The sequence below is a fragment of the Phoenix dactylifera genome, unplaced genomic scaffold (assembly GCF_009389715.1).
Source record: "Phoenix dactylifera cultivar Barhee BC4 unplaced genomic scaffold, palm_55x_up_171113_PBpolish2nd_filt_p 000007F, whole genome shotgun sequence".
NCBI classification, from domain to species: Eukaryota; Viridiplantae; Streptophyta; class Magnoliopsida; order Arecales; family Arecaceae; genus Phoenix; species Phoenix dactylifera.
The window spans coordinates 611,520-625,600 of NW_024067666.1; the positions used below are offsets into that span (position 1 = coordinate 611,520).

Sequence of the window (14,081 nt, forward strand, 5' to 3'; positions counted from 1 at the left end):
TTGTGCTTCTCTCTCTTTCTATATCACCACTTATTAGTTAGATAAGCATGAAGAATTTGAGCATGATATACCATAATTTAGTGATTTTTAGTGCCTCTTGCAAGCTTCGCATGTGACTTCGAGCAGAAAAGTCAGTTCTGTACAGTTTGGTGATCCTGTAGTTGTCTCATGAAAGAAGTGCTGTTTCCCGAAAAATCCAGGAAGGTTACAAGGGTGTCCGCTTACATTGAATGGTTGAATTATGACAACAAAATTTGCTCGTGTACAAAGATATGGAGTAATTTTCTAGAGATGAGCTAATTTTGATAGATAACACGTTTTACCCATTTAGATTGTTTAGAATTATATGTGTGATATTCTAGAAAAAAATGCACCTATGTAGACCAGTAATTATGTCACTTTCTACATAAAAGCAGTCGATGAATCCTACTGTGGAATTCAACAATGAAATCATCATCACAAAAAAAAAATGGACCAGTTTCCTATGCCATGAAGACGTCGTGAAACATGACTTGAAGTTGAATGCGCCGAGAGGCTCCTCGCGAGATTGTTATTAATCATCTAGATGATCCTCCTGGAATTTCAATGTGAAGCCCTTGACAAATAGCTGCTTGTATTGCAGTCTCATTTGTGCATTGACCATTTGATGAATAGAAAGGTCTTTTAATTGGAGTGCTTAGCAAGCTGGATTTGAAACATTTGAAAACTATATGTTGCAAAGGTGAGTAGTCAAATTATCAATTTCCTTTGTTCTTTCTTTTTTTTTTTCTTGTTTTTATGAGAAGTTACACTTACCATATGACTAAGAAAGCTTGCAAACAGCATAGCTAGAGAATCTAGTGTGGACCCCATTAATGGTGAGATTCTACAGATTGAATTGGTGGCAATAATTGGTGATCTGAAAATGCTTGTTCTGTTTTCTAGAAGTGCTTGTATCTGTAGCAACAAACTCTACCGACTTAGAATGGAGAAGGAAAGGGCATGTGGAACTTCATAAATACTAGCAATCTATATTCAACTTCTGCATTGTGACATATGGACTTTCACCTCCTCAAGTATATAGGGATAATAACAAACAATTAGTGAAAGATGGGCTACACAAAGTTTTGAGGGTGAGAGAAGCCACTTTTCAGAAAGCTAGAGATGAGAGTTTTATCTGATTTCCCTTCATTGAAATACTTTCAGGGTACTAAGCCAACCCTATTACAAAGGATTAAGGTATTTGATCTAAGACAAAATTCTTTGGCTAGTGGATCAAGAGATGAAGGAAAGTTCCAATTCAGATATGGTTCGACAACATCAACAAGTTACTTACTGCAGCCCTTTTGCTGCTATTGCTGTGGTCAATGATTTGAGTGATGAATAAGTGACAATCAATTTGGATGCACTGCATCTGGATTCCATCCCTGAGAAATCACTGTTCAGTGCATGTAGAGAAAAATTATTGGTGAAAGTTGGATGCTTGCTAGCTAATAGAGCATCTTGCTAGATGTGGAGACTATGCTTTGCCAAACCTGATTACGCTTGTAGACCTGTAGATGAATCTTTGGGTAATAAGTTTGCAGCAGCAAAGGTCCAGCACTTGTACATTGCTTTGCCAAGAAGAATTAAGAGGAATTCAAATAATTACATCCAACAATCTAACAGGTATTCTGAAAGGTAGATATGTCTTGTTAAGGTTCGGTAACCGGCTGAATCATGAACTACATTGACATGATAGGTCTGAATGCTTATGGTACCATGTCATGGAGGGGTGGTCAGTGGATGCTTCCTTTACTGAAATCAGGAATGGCATATGGAAGTGGGGATGTATGTTGGTGTATTTGATTGTGACCAGATTCTGTCAAGTAACTGGTTTCGAGTCTGCTCTCCACCAAACAATCATGTGTGAGCTTAAAGCCTAAAGTGGAAAGCAACAACTAATAATGGATGCTATGATTTTCTTTTGATGCTTTCATGTCTCTGGTCAGAGGCAACCAAAAACCAATCTTTGGATTTAAGTATTGGCAGCTGGTTTAAAACATCCATATGAAAGGCACTGATAGATGCTGCTGATCGCCAAGTGGAAGCAATGATCTTTCCTTTTCCTTTGATGTTGTATATCTTGCCATAGTGCCCAACTTTATATGCTTCTATGGTTGGCCCAAAGCACATGCTTTCGACCTGTCATGCTCTATCTCTTCTGATTTAATTGGATTCTAATTCTTCAGTCTTCTTATGCATCACTCTTGCCCCCCCATCATTGTCTGTGAGCAGCAGCCTTCCATCTAAACTTTGCAATTGAGGGCCCTCTGAAGTGACCATTGCTAGAAAATCACAATAATCAGAGTCTCCAAACTAGTCTCAATAGTCCTTATTTGGATCGCATCAACCTCATGAAGCAAACTTATTTTCAGCTGGTTGTCTTATTGGTGTAGTAATTCAACCCCTCATGAGGTTGTTTTTGACCGAAAAAATGGCATTTCCTTCCATTCCATTGTTTTATTGATTCATACATTGTGTTACTTAGTTTTGCCTTTTCTATCAAGTTGATCACATGTGATTGACAAACTGCCATGTAATCCACTTGATCATTTGATCGACATGATCGCTGATCCGATGATTAGCGGAGGGAAGGGGAGAAGGGAGAGGAAGGGAGAAGCATGTTTGCTTAGAGCAAAAGACATAAGAAACCCTGCAATATATGGAATGCAGTTAGTTTCATACACATCAATTCGATAGATAAATAAGAATATTTTTTCTGAAAAAAAAAAATCCAAAACAATGCTTGGCCAGTAGGGTTATCTTACATGGTTAGACCACATATTCTTAGGGTGTAAGCTAGGTTCCTCCATTTTCAATTTTTTTTGTTGGAATTAGCTGCAAGGTTGTCAGATATGCCTTCAGACCTGTCATGTTTTTAAGGAAAGGTCATAGCATCTTTTAGCCTAATTCAGGCTTATTTGTAGCCAACAAATTATTATCTACCACTAATCAAATTTAAATTGATAAAGAAAAGACTAGTTTGGTTCATTATTTTAGCTATACCAAACCTAAAAGGCTACCATATCTAATTAGGCTAAGCATGCCAAACAGTTCTTCCCAAATTGGTGGGTCCCTTTTCACAAAGAATACTAGATCTAGATATCCATCTTTCAAGGCTAGCTTTTCACTATGGTTAAATTGCATCACCAGTCATTGCCACTGCTGTTGGAGTGGGTCAGTTTTGATGGCTATCAAACAAATGCACACATCCAATGGCATAGTCTGATGCATGAAGAAAAGGATCAGTGACTAGCCATGCTGTTGACAGATACTGAATAGGAACAGTTATGGACGGTCGAAAATTCGAAACTAAGCACATATGTTTGTGTTTTAGTTTGCATCAAAACCCAGAAAATGCTTGATTGGAGCTGGTATTGGATAATTTGGAAACATGTCACCCTGCTTCTGACCTACATACTATGCAAGTAAGCTGACCCCACATGTTTCAATCAAAAGTCCTGTATTTCTTCTCCATTGGACAGTGGTTCTAATCCAATATGATCTTTTTTGACTGTAATCACAAGGTAAATGCGAATTGAACTAAATCTGCTAATTATAAGGAGCTTTCGGTTGATATAAGTTGATCGCATTGTTTGCCTAACTTTTAACATCCAGCTTGTTCATTCCATCGATTGGCATGCTCCTAGGTACCTGTAATTGCGATCTGTTTGCCGGCTTCTTTTTTTTAATGACTTGTGACAAGTTGATTAGTGCCTAATTTCTGAGTAATCACTACGGTGGCGGAGACTTCACACAATTGCCTCTAAAGGACCCACATAAGACCATTTCCCAACTGAAAAGAGACAAGGGTTTTGATCTGCTTATTGTAAACATTAGCCCACCGAAGAATGATTTGGACATTAAACTTGATTGTATTTCTTGCATAACTTTTGTTATTCTGCTTCTTGATCTATTCTCTAGGAATCATTAATGACTATTAAATTTGTTTGACCTTCCTTAATCTGAAGTCTAATCTTTGTTTGTATAGTTTCTCTTTTAGAGTCCCAAGTTACCCTGATATGATCATTTCTCAGCTGAAAAGAACCAAGGATTTGAAGCGAGCCTCACAAAATGCACCCTCTTGCATCTATCTCTTGGGGGCCCAAAGGTCACATAAGAGCATGGATTCCAAGCAAAGCTCTTTGGAACGACCCTGAAAAGCACAAGCGCGCAAGTAAGGCATGTTTCCAGCTTGCGCACGGAATAATGCGGTGGGAGACCAAACCCCCATTGATACTGGTGGCAGGGAAGTTGCCTCGCGGCTAACTTTTAAGCAAGGTGAAGGTGTGTTGCTTTCGGCTTTGTGTGTTGGGAACCTGATCTCCACCTTTCTTATCCTTTTGGTCAGAATATGGTACAAACTCTTTGCTTTGAACATATGATATCTTTTGGACCAAAAAAAAAAAGAAAAAACATATGATATCTTCCTTGGCCATAGTGAAGTGCAACGACGTATAGGAAAAAGGAAAAAGAATAAGAAAACAAAGGGGAGAGAAAGCGAGAAGAGATGGGGTCTCTGTGAGATTCTCCCCAAATGGGGAGTGCAACAAAGGAAAGGAAAGGAAAGGGTGGAGGGAAGATGGTAGGGAACTATGAGTAGAGAATTCACCTTCAAGTTGGATAGGAAGAAGGAAAAGGGTGTGGGTGTATGCATGCCTCCAAGTCAAGGCCACATATGTATCCACTTCTTTTTGCAAGATTCGTTAAACGGCTATGATTCGGTTTCGATGGGAATCGAACAATCTTAGCCCTTTGAAGGTTGTAGCTTTCGAATCTTGATAGATCCACCTAAATGATGTGGGGTTACATGACCACCTAGTCTTTAGCTTTTAAGGTCTTGTGATTTTGGTTGTTAAGCAAAGTGGGGTGTGTTAGGTTGGGGATCATGGGAGTGATAATGAAGCTTTGGAATTGTGCAATGGAAGAGAATCCATGCACCAATCTATATGCTCCTTGATGGGCATTTCTCTCTTTTGCTCTCTTTTCTCTCTTTTTTCCTTCTTTCTTTTTCCTTATCCCCATCGTCCATATGTAGAAAGTGATTCTAGGATAGAATGGGGGTGACTATTGCCTTATAATGGCCCATGATCGCATGATTGTACTACACTTGACCTGAAATGTTTAATAATTTAGTTTTAATAATGATAGCTTATTTTAAGTTGCGAGGCATCAATAAAGATACAAGAAACAAGTTTGTCAACCTCACCCACCATGTGTGGTAAACAAGGAAGCCTGAGATCATAATCCTTTTAGAGGTGAACTGCCTACAAGATAATAATAAGTATAGAAGTATATACGGTGCAGTGCTTAATATAATAATACAAGATAATCCTCCTTTAGATTTTGTCATAGAAAAATATCAAACTCTCCGTGCCTACGTGGCATGCACAATATCTTAATTATCTCTCCATGGCAGTATAAATTTTCTCTTTTTTATGCAAGTCTTATCAGTTAATTTGAGTAAGGAGATCAAAATTTCTGTTTTATTTTTATTTCCTGTGTTAGCATAAGTTGCTATTCTAAATTTCTTGCTGTAGAAAACTACTACCAGCATCAAAGCACTACATCTGCATCTTAAAGTATCAAATGCATGCATTGTGGGCGTTATAGTTGATATTTTCAAAAATTTAGGTCTCAACATTGCCACTAGGTCAATAAACTCCCAATATATCCTTGGATTTTTTTTTCTGTTATTCCAAAACAAGTAGCCAAAAGATCTAAAAACAAACATTAATTGTCTTTTTACCTAATAAATCTAGTGCGTTGGCCCTCCATTCCCTGGAAAACAGATTAATTGTGTATCAATTGCCAGATGTCTTTAATGGATAAATTATAAAAATAATATACCACTTGGAGTCATTACAAAGCTGTTATGAAGAAAACATGGGAGTTAACAAAAAATCCAGGGCTGATTCGCTGAACATAATAAATTTCAAGTCAAATCAAATGGTGGGAACAAATAACTATGCATATCAATAATGCCAGTTTCCACTGACGGAATCATGCAATGCACCATGTGATTAGCTGTCCGTTCCAACTTTCTTCAAAAATTTTATATCCATGCGGTTCCATCTAATCTAATCACTCCAATCTTCAAAACAGTTTTATAATAAATATTTCTTAACCCTTCCAACCTCTCTACCACCTATCTTCTTTAAATTATTTAAAATATTTTAAAATTTATTATTTTTTTAATTTTATTGAATGTATTCATATTAAAACCGTATATACCGTCTGTTTTAAGGGAAAAAAAAACTACGACTCTTATAAATTGAAGAATAATATATTTGATGACTTGGTTGTATCTCTCTCTCTCTCTCTCTTGTCTTTTCTTTCTTGTTGTGGAGGGGACTCAAGGAAGGCAGGGGCAATGGTCCGAAGCGGGGATGCCGGGGGGCCCACAGCTGGGTTTGTGGTGTGGGACCCATCCACCAGTGGCCCGCAAGCCTGTCGGATCCTCGGCCGCCCTTCACTGGCCCACACGTGCCGCCTTCGGGGCCCACCGGCCGAGCGGTCCATTCGCGTTGGGCGCGGGCAAAGTAAGGTACGATCGCGGCCCGCGTGGCCGCATTTGACAGCCGGACGACACGTGCCCGGGCAGCGGTGCGAGCCAGTTCCAATTCCCCTTCGCATTAAATTAAAACTAAAAAAAAAACAAAGGGGGAAAAGGAAAAGACGAAACAAGTGGGTGGATGGAAGAAGACTTCGCTCGAAACTCTCTCCGCTTTTCCCTCTTTTTCTTTCACTACTTCCACAACAAACGATACCACATTCTTGCCTCGAGATAGCCCCATCAATAAAGACTTTTCTGGCCCCTCGATCCTGAACTTGTTATTATTTATACATTAGAAAAGAAAGATTCCAATTCTATTATTTAGATTACAAGTTTCTCGTCCATGTCTTTTGCTGAACTTGAATGAATCCGAACAAATTTCTTCTCTCTCCAACTTTTGTTTTGTTTTGTTTGCTTTTTCTTTTTCTTTTTTTTTTTTGCTTTCTGGATTTTGTTTCTCTCTCCAAGCCAAACCCCTAATAAACCCCACCGCACCCCCCTCTCATCTCATTTGCATGCCCCCCTCCCATTCCTCCCCGCATCCTCCTCCCGCCTCTCATCTCTTTTCTCCCCTCTCTCAACCCACAAGGAATAGTAAACACCACCCCCACAACATATAAACACCTCTCATGGCAGTTGAAGCCCACCACCTTCACCTCTTCCCCTCCCAGCTCCTTAGAAACAGGTACTCCTCGCCACCCTTGTTAATTTCTACTGCCTCTGCTTCTGATCTATTATTAAGAAACGACTTCATGTTCTTGTTCTTGTTGCAGGGAAATCGTTAACGCCGTGGAGAACCCATCCAGCAATATCTACAACACCCAAATGAGCTTCGTCGCGCCCGTCTCCGGCACCACCGGTTCCTTCATCCCGTTGTACAATCCCACCACCCCCGCCGCCGCCTCCGAGAGCGGTCTCACCTTCAACAACCTTGGTGCCGCCGCCGCCGCCGTGTCGCTTCCTAAGAAGAGATTGCGCGACTCCGACCGCCCGCTTTCCTTCCTCGGCGAAGACGTCTCCTCTCACATCCAGCAGCAGATGCTCGACGTCGATCGACTCATCGTCTATCACGTAATCATCCAATCCTCCATACTAGCATCTATCGGCGTATTTAGTCGATCGGTATGATGAGTCCAGCGGATGTTCGCAGGTGGAGAAGGTGAGAGTCGAGCTGATGGAGCGGCGAAAGCGCTTCGCGCGGCAGATCCTGGCTGCGATCGAGGAGAGAGTAGCGAAGCGTCTGAAGGCTAAGGAAGAGGAGATCGAGAGGATGGGCAAGCTCAACTGGGCGTTGGAGGAGCGCATCAAGAGCCTGTGCGTGGAGAACCAGATATGGAGGGATTTGGCTCAGACCAACGAGGCCACGGCGAATGTTCTCCGGACCAACTTAGAGCAAGTCCTGGCAGCCCAGGTGAAGAAGGAGGAGGGGCAGCGGGGCGAGGCCTTCGCCGCCGGCGCCGCCGGCACCGATGTCGAGGACGCCGAGTCATGCTGCTGCGGCGAGAACCAGGAAGAGGAGAGGGAGACGACCGTGAATGGATGGAAGAAGAGGGTCTGCCGGAATTGCCTGGTTCACGAGCCGTCGGTGCTGCTGCTGCCGTGCCGGCATCTCTGCTTGTGCGCGGCGTGCGGTCCGGCCACCCATTCCTGTCCCATCTGCAAATGCTGCAAAAATGGCACTGTCAATGTAAACATGTCCTCATGACTTCAACTACAAGAATAAACGGATAAGATAAGATGCTCAGATAGATCATGGAAAATTTATAGTCCGTTCTTTCTCAGGTTTTCTTTTTTTTCTTTCTTTTCCTCCTCCCTTTTCTTCTTCAAATTATGTCCATAGTTTCTTAGATAAAACAAATTTATTTATTATTTATGGGTAATATAATTTGTGCATGTTGTTGATTTTCTTGTAATTATTTTTTACCTTTGTGTTTTTTTTTTTTTGGGTCAAATATGGTGACTTTGGTTCCTTCCTTCAATCCTGGCTTTTCCAGCTCGACCAAAAACAGAAGGAACCAAACCCAATGGCAAGAAAATAGCAACAATGTGGGGACACCAACACGCGACACGTGTGATGTCGCCCGGCACGTCGGACAGCGGGGCGCGGGCCCCACCCTCACGTACCCGCTATGCACGGCGTGGACTCAACTCCTCCCCCCCGCCACGCAACCGGACAAAAAAAAAAAACCAGACGAAGCCAAAGCCTTTTGCTCCATCTCTAATCACGCGAGCATCCGGAAAACAATTGACGGTTGATGATAGGTTCTACAGGATGTTTCTGGCGTATAGGACTCGCAGGGTTCACCCGCAGACGGTGCGTGCAGGGGTCGGTTGGGGTGTCCTCGCGGAGAGAGTTAAGTTAATCGGTGGCAGGACGAAGAGGACAAAACGGGGAGGGAGAAATCCCGGCCGAGCCGGGGCGGAGGAGGACCAGGCGACAAAGTAGCAGGGGATAACGCTGCGCCGGCGGACCCCACCGAGTCCCGCTCGTCGCGTAGCCCTCCCTTCCTCACCACGTGAACGGACCGTATGACCTGGTGGGTCCAGGTGAGGATATCACGTCGTGGCACCTTCAAATCCCGACACGTCGGCGGGGCCGGAGCCTCCCTGGTGGGCCCCATCTCTTCCCCCCCTGTCGAGTTCTGATCGATCTTGATGATGGTGGTCCAGGGAGCGTATGAACGGAGGTGATGGTTTCAGCGGAGCTGTCAGCTTCGTGTCATCACTCATCATGGTGGGGGAATGGGGGAGGGCCCACAGAGGTTGCCGGTGGTCCCAAAGGCAGCATTAATTATTTGGTCCCTTTTAGCCATCTAACCCAACTCCACACCTAAACCTCCTTCTTAATATCTTTTCCTTTTTGGCGTTTTGGCATGGTCCATGGTGTCATAAAACTGCAAGCTTTTAACACTTGGGACAAAAATTCTTACGCAAGATATAAGTTGCATGTATTCTTCCTTTGAGTCTATTCGAACAACAACAAATCGTGCACTTCAAGCTCAACTTATGGAAAGCCAGCATACTTCTTTGTTTTAATAATTTTATTTTGTCATTGTTGCATGTTGTTATCTTAAGTCAGTCAAGGGAATAATAAATCATTTTAGGGAGTGTCAATTGGCCAACTTGATGGTCTCGTATTGATGCAGTTCAATCCTAATCCGGCTTAGCCGACTTTTATTTATTCTGAAAACAAAAAAAGACGACGGCTATGACGATGATGATATGTAAATTTATCAGTATTTGTGTTGGTTGCAATGAGCTTGAGATTAGTCGCAAAGAATATTAAAAAAAAATCAATGCTGCTTCTAGAGAATGGACTGGTCGAGCAGGCATTTACGTGTACACAAAAAAAATATTTTTAGGTATGTATGCATGCATGCTTGCTTGCGTCTTTTGTTGAATGACTGGGAGTTGTGGACGTGGAAGACGAGCCGGGGAGTAGACTTCAAAATGAAGTCTTGTTTGGGTTGCCATCTTTGTTTATTGCTTTTGAATTGGTCAATTATTCTACCTTCGCTGATTCCCATATTATATCCGGAATAAATGAACCGGTGCACTTGAATTGGTCACGAATATAAAAACTTAGCATTGTTGTCTAGGGAAAGAGCCCAAGATTGAAGACTGCGTTATGGCGTTAGCATGCATTCTTGGCAGGACTAGAGAAGGTCAGGGTTGTATAGGATAACTATGGAATGGTGAGAACCAGCATGGAATTTATTCTAATAAATTGATGGAAGCTTCCGTTACTCGTCAAAAAAAATGGAGAACCAGCATGGAATTTCATAGTAAAGCATATGGGGATATCTTTTGGAATTATTATACCTATCTAACAACTAATTGGAATGCATCCAGTATGCATCACAATGTTAGGCAGCTAAACATTATGTTTTCTATTTTCTTGTTTTATTTCTTCTCTTGTTTTATAAGAAACTCAAAAGAAGTCTGCCATATTATCTTTGACGGTTGTTAGCTGGTTATCTGAAGCAGCATCTTCAGAGATTCTGAAAAAGAAAACCATCATGACTATTTTTCTAAGTTACACATGTTTATTGTGAGGTTAATAGCGCCGTTGCTAATCACACTGAATCTATTCTATAAAAGTCATTGTCAGATTTTTTTTACTGATTTTTTAATATTTTATTTTTTGATTTTTATGAATATATTTATTCTAATTTGGTTTAATAAAGCCGGTTTATCACCAAAAATAAGAAGAAAAAGTTTTTGACTGCATGCACTCTGGTTTTTTCTTCTCTCTATATGTGTGTGAGGGAAAGGGGGAGGAAGTTGTGAAGCAGATGAGGTGGTCCTATTCCATGAAGTTAACAAGAAAACTACTGCAATGCTTGCTAAAACCATAGAGGATGAAGTCAGAGATAACCTAAAGAAAATGATGACATGTGTGACTTAATGTCAGACAACGACAACAGAGTGGATCCAAACCCAAGTGAGAGATTGATGAGGAGTCAAGAACGGCCAAAACAAGTTGGAAACGATTCGAGACAATTTCTAATTGCGAGATTGGACCTTAAGAAACCTTAATTAGATGGCAAAGCTCCATATTGCTGAAACTACATTAGAACGGGGCAAAAATCTTTTCCACAGTCAGCTGGTGCTTTGAATGGCAGTACCCTGCGAGTTAATGCACCGCAATTTCCATGCAGTCGTCCAACCCCTTGAAGACCCATCCATGCCTTTGGTGTGTGAAATGAAGAAAAGGAGAGCACATTAATGGTTGGCTTGGGTTTTGGTGCAGTGAACTTCTCATGGGAGTGTGTGTGGTGGGTCGTGCTGTGAAACATGAGAGTCCTCTCTGATTGTTTTGTCAGATCCCATCCCCTGTTGCCTTCGTCTTTGGCCACTGTGTCACATATCAATGTCGTGTGTCCTCTCCTCCCTTGAAATCTTAGCATTTAGTGATTGCCAAGTAACTTGCAACTTTTTCTCTCACCCCACCATGTTACATGCTTGCCATGAATCATTTTGGCCTATGTATAGTGATGGAATTGAATGTTGGCAAAGTTTAATCATATTGGAAAAAATTCAAGTGGTGAAACTAGTTGTTACTAGTCTAGTAACAAAGTTATAGCCTCCTACTGGTTGTTATGCTTCTCTGGGAGGAGAATTTATATTTGTTTTTAAAGAGCAGTGTTAACCATGGTGTTTGATATTGGTAATTCTATTATTATTTTTATAAAATGATAGGAGGCATTTTCTTTGTAGTTGTTGAGGGGACGAAAAAAGTTGTTACTTTGGAATCTTTTCCACGCCAACAATCTAAGATGAACGCAATGGACTCAATGTGCTAGTGCCATCATAGTTGCGGACCACCCTTCGTCAGAGCGTACACTCCACGCACCGTTGTCTTTATTTTCTTCTCATATGGAATTATTTAAGAGTGGTCATCATGCCTGGTCGGATCGAATACAAGATAGGTCAAAATCTGTCAATTCAAATCCGATCTATTTATTAAACTGATCAATTGTTGAATAGATAATTAGAAGCCAATTAATTATAAATTGAATCAAATTGAACCGGTACGCAGCTAACCCTATTTGAAAACTCCCACCATCCCTATGCTTTTATTATCTCCAGTGGGCTGGCTCCCAGCTGAAAGAGATGGAGAGATGTGTGGCATGATTTGAAAGGTAGACATGATCCTTGCACTTAGGGAGGTGTGCTGTGAGAGCATGATGTTCAAAGTATAGAATATGGATGATGGGAACCCAGTCTTTTTCCTGTGAATGGGCAGACTCGTACTTCCCTCTTCCTAAATATTTGATATGGTTGCTTAACTTTGATCTAAGTATATATACTCTTTAGAAGTGGCCCAAGCATTTGAATGGCAATTCACCTGCCCGTCTTCTCTTGCAGCAGTGAGAGAGGGCCCTCCCTTGTAGTTTAGAAAGGTACCGGGGGGGGGGGAGGGGTCAGGGAAAGGATCAGCTACCCCAACCCCTAAAGTGGGAGGAGGAGGGCATAACTCTTGCTCCTCCACCGAAAAATGATATCTTTGGGAGCATATAATTCCTTCCACCTATAAATGATGTCCTGCACCACCATCCTATACCCTCCAATGCAATCGCTCTAATGTGGGGTCTCCCAATGGCCCTGCCATGACTTCACTTCTCATGGATGTATTTGGTGGATGGAGTAGGGCTAAAGCAAGACATTGTTTATTGCAGTGTTGAAGCAAGAACAAGGAAAGATGGGAATGGGAAAGAGACCATTCTTCAAGGGGCTGGACAGATGGGTGCAACCATCACCTCCCTCCACTAAATTATACAAATCCATGTGCTAAGTTTTGCTTTGGAGATTGCCAAATCAAATACAGTAGTTAGTGAAACCGGAATGAAAAGAAAAAAAAAAAAAAAGATATTTGAACCACCAATGAAATGGCTGTCTTGCTCTTGTTGGCCACATATGTTGTATAAAAGTTCAGCAAAATATCAGAATCCTCCATAACCACCAATGACACTTTGAACTTATTCTTTGTTCATCTGATTCTTCTGTATATATATATATATATTGTGGGGGGGAAAGATGCGGGAAAACAAAAGCTCACAAACGAAGTTGATCATGTGATATCTTGTTTTAGTGGATTGGAACTAATTAAGGAAGATTTGCTGGGAACTGGTTTGGCTTAAACAGTAGGCTTGTCCCTGGCAATGATCCCAAGCAAGGCTCCAATGGAAATGAATAAGAACTCATCTGTTTCTCAACACTGTGACCCACCATCTTTGTTTGTTTAACAAGGGAGTGTTCCAATATCGAGTGACAAAGCCCCTGCTTCATATACATGGCCTCGACCGTGACCGATCGTAGAGTTCATACTTGTAGACCAAAAGAAAGGTGACAGCCTCATTGGATTCCCAGTAGAGCCAGCTAGATGGGTTATCCTGTGGGGGGACCTTACTACTTGCCATGGTACCTGGGCTGAACATGAACGCCGATTATTGCCCATAAAAACAAATCAGCAGTAATCCCTTCATTTGCAGTGCAGACTTCTAATATAGTTTACCAAACTATAATAAGATAATCTTGGCATAGTGCTAATATATATATATCATTGGGATCAGTGCAAAAGGGCCAGAATGTTGGCTCATGTCAACATACAAGCAAACAACATCTCACTTCAGGTCCAATTTAGATGAGGTAGAATTTATTCTTTGCAGAAACCAATAAACAAAACCTTGCCCTTGCTTGGATTCTGCTAATTTTTGCTCTGACAGACAAGAAATAGTTTGAACAGGCTAGCTCTGCTTATGCCCAAGAAGAACCCAAACAAATCCAAGTTGTTTGGTCCTTCATTTTTTCCAAGGGAAAAAAAAACAGGACTGCCATTTTCTTCATAAATTCAGGATTCAAACGTTCAGAGTTTTACTTTTGGTATTATGATTTGTGCCCAGCCCAAAATAGTGGAAAATAGTGGGAAATCAGACAGGTAGCTCATTGTTCCTTGTTTTTAAACTCCTTTTATTGGAAATTGTATCTTAGGGAGGAGGCT

At 41.4% G+C, this 14,081-nt stretch overlaps 1 protein-coding gene across 2 annotated transcripts; it reads left to right on the forward strand.

Annotated features, from left to right (window-relative positions):
- Positions 1 to 7,075: 7,075 nt before the first annotated feature.
- LOC103705395 (probable BOI-related E3 ubiquitin-protein ligase 2) lies at positions 7,076 to 9,699 on the forward strand. 2 transcript variants are annotated; one of them, XR_001879336.3, is made up of 4 exons: positions 7,076 to 7,262; positions 7,351 to 7,648; positions 7,728 to 8,359; positions 8,572 to 9,699. XR_001879336.3 is itself a non-coding variant. In XM_008789091.4 (3 exons), exons 1-3 carry the CDS (start codon positions 7,207 to 7,209, stop codon positions 8,280 to 8,282), a joined length of 909 nt encoding a protein of 302 aa, XP_008787313.2. In that variant the 5' UTR covers positions 7,076 to 7,206; the 3' UTR covers positions 8,283 to 8,490. The 2 variants fall into 2 exon arrangements, 1 of the variants encoding a protein (XP_008787313.2); XM_008789091.4 differs by lacking the exon at positions 8,572 to 9,699 and having other exon boundaries at positions 7,728 to 8,490.
- Positions 9,700 to 14,081: the final 4,382 nt, after the last annotated feature.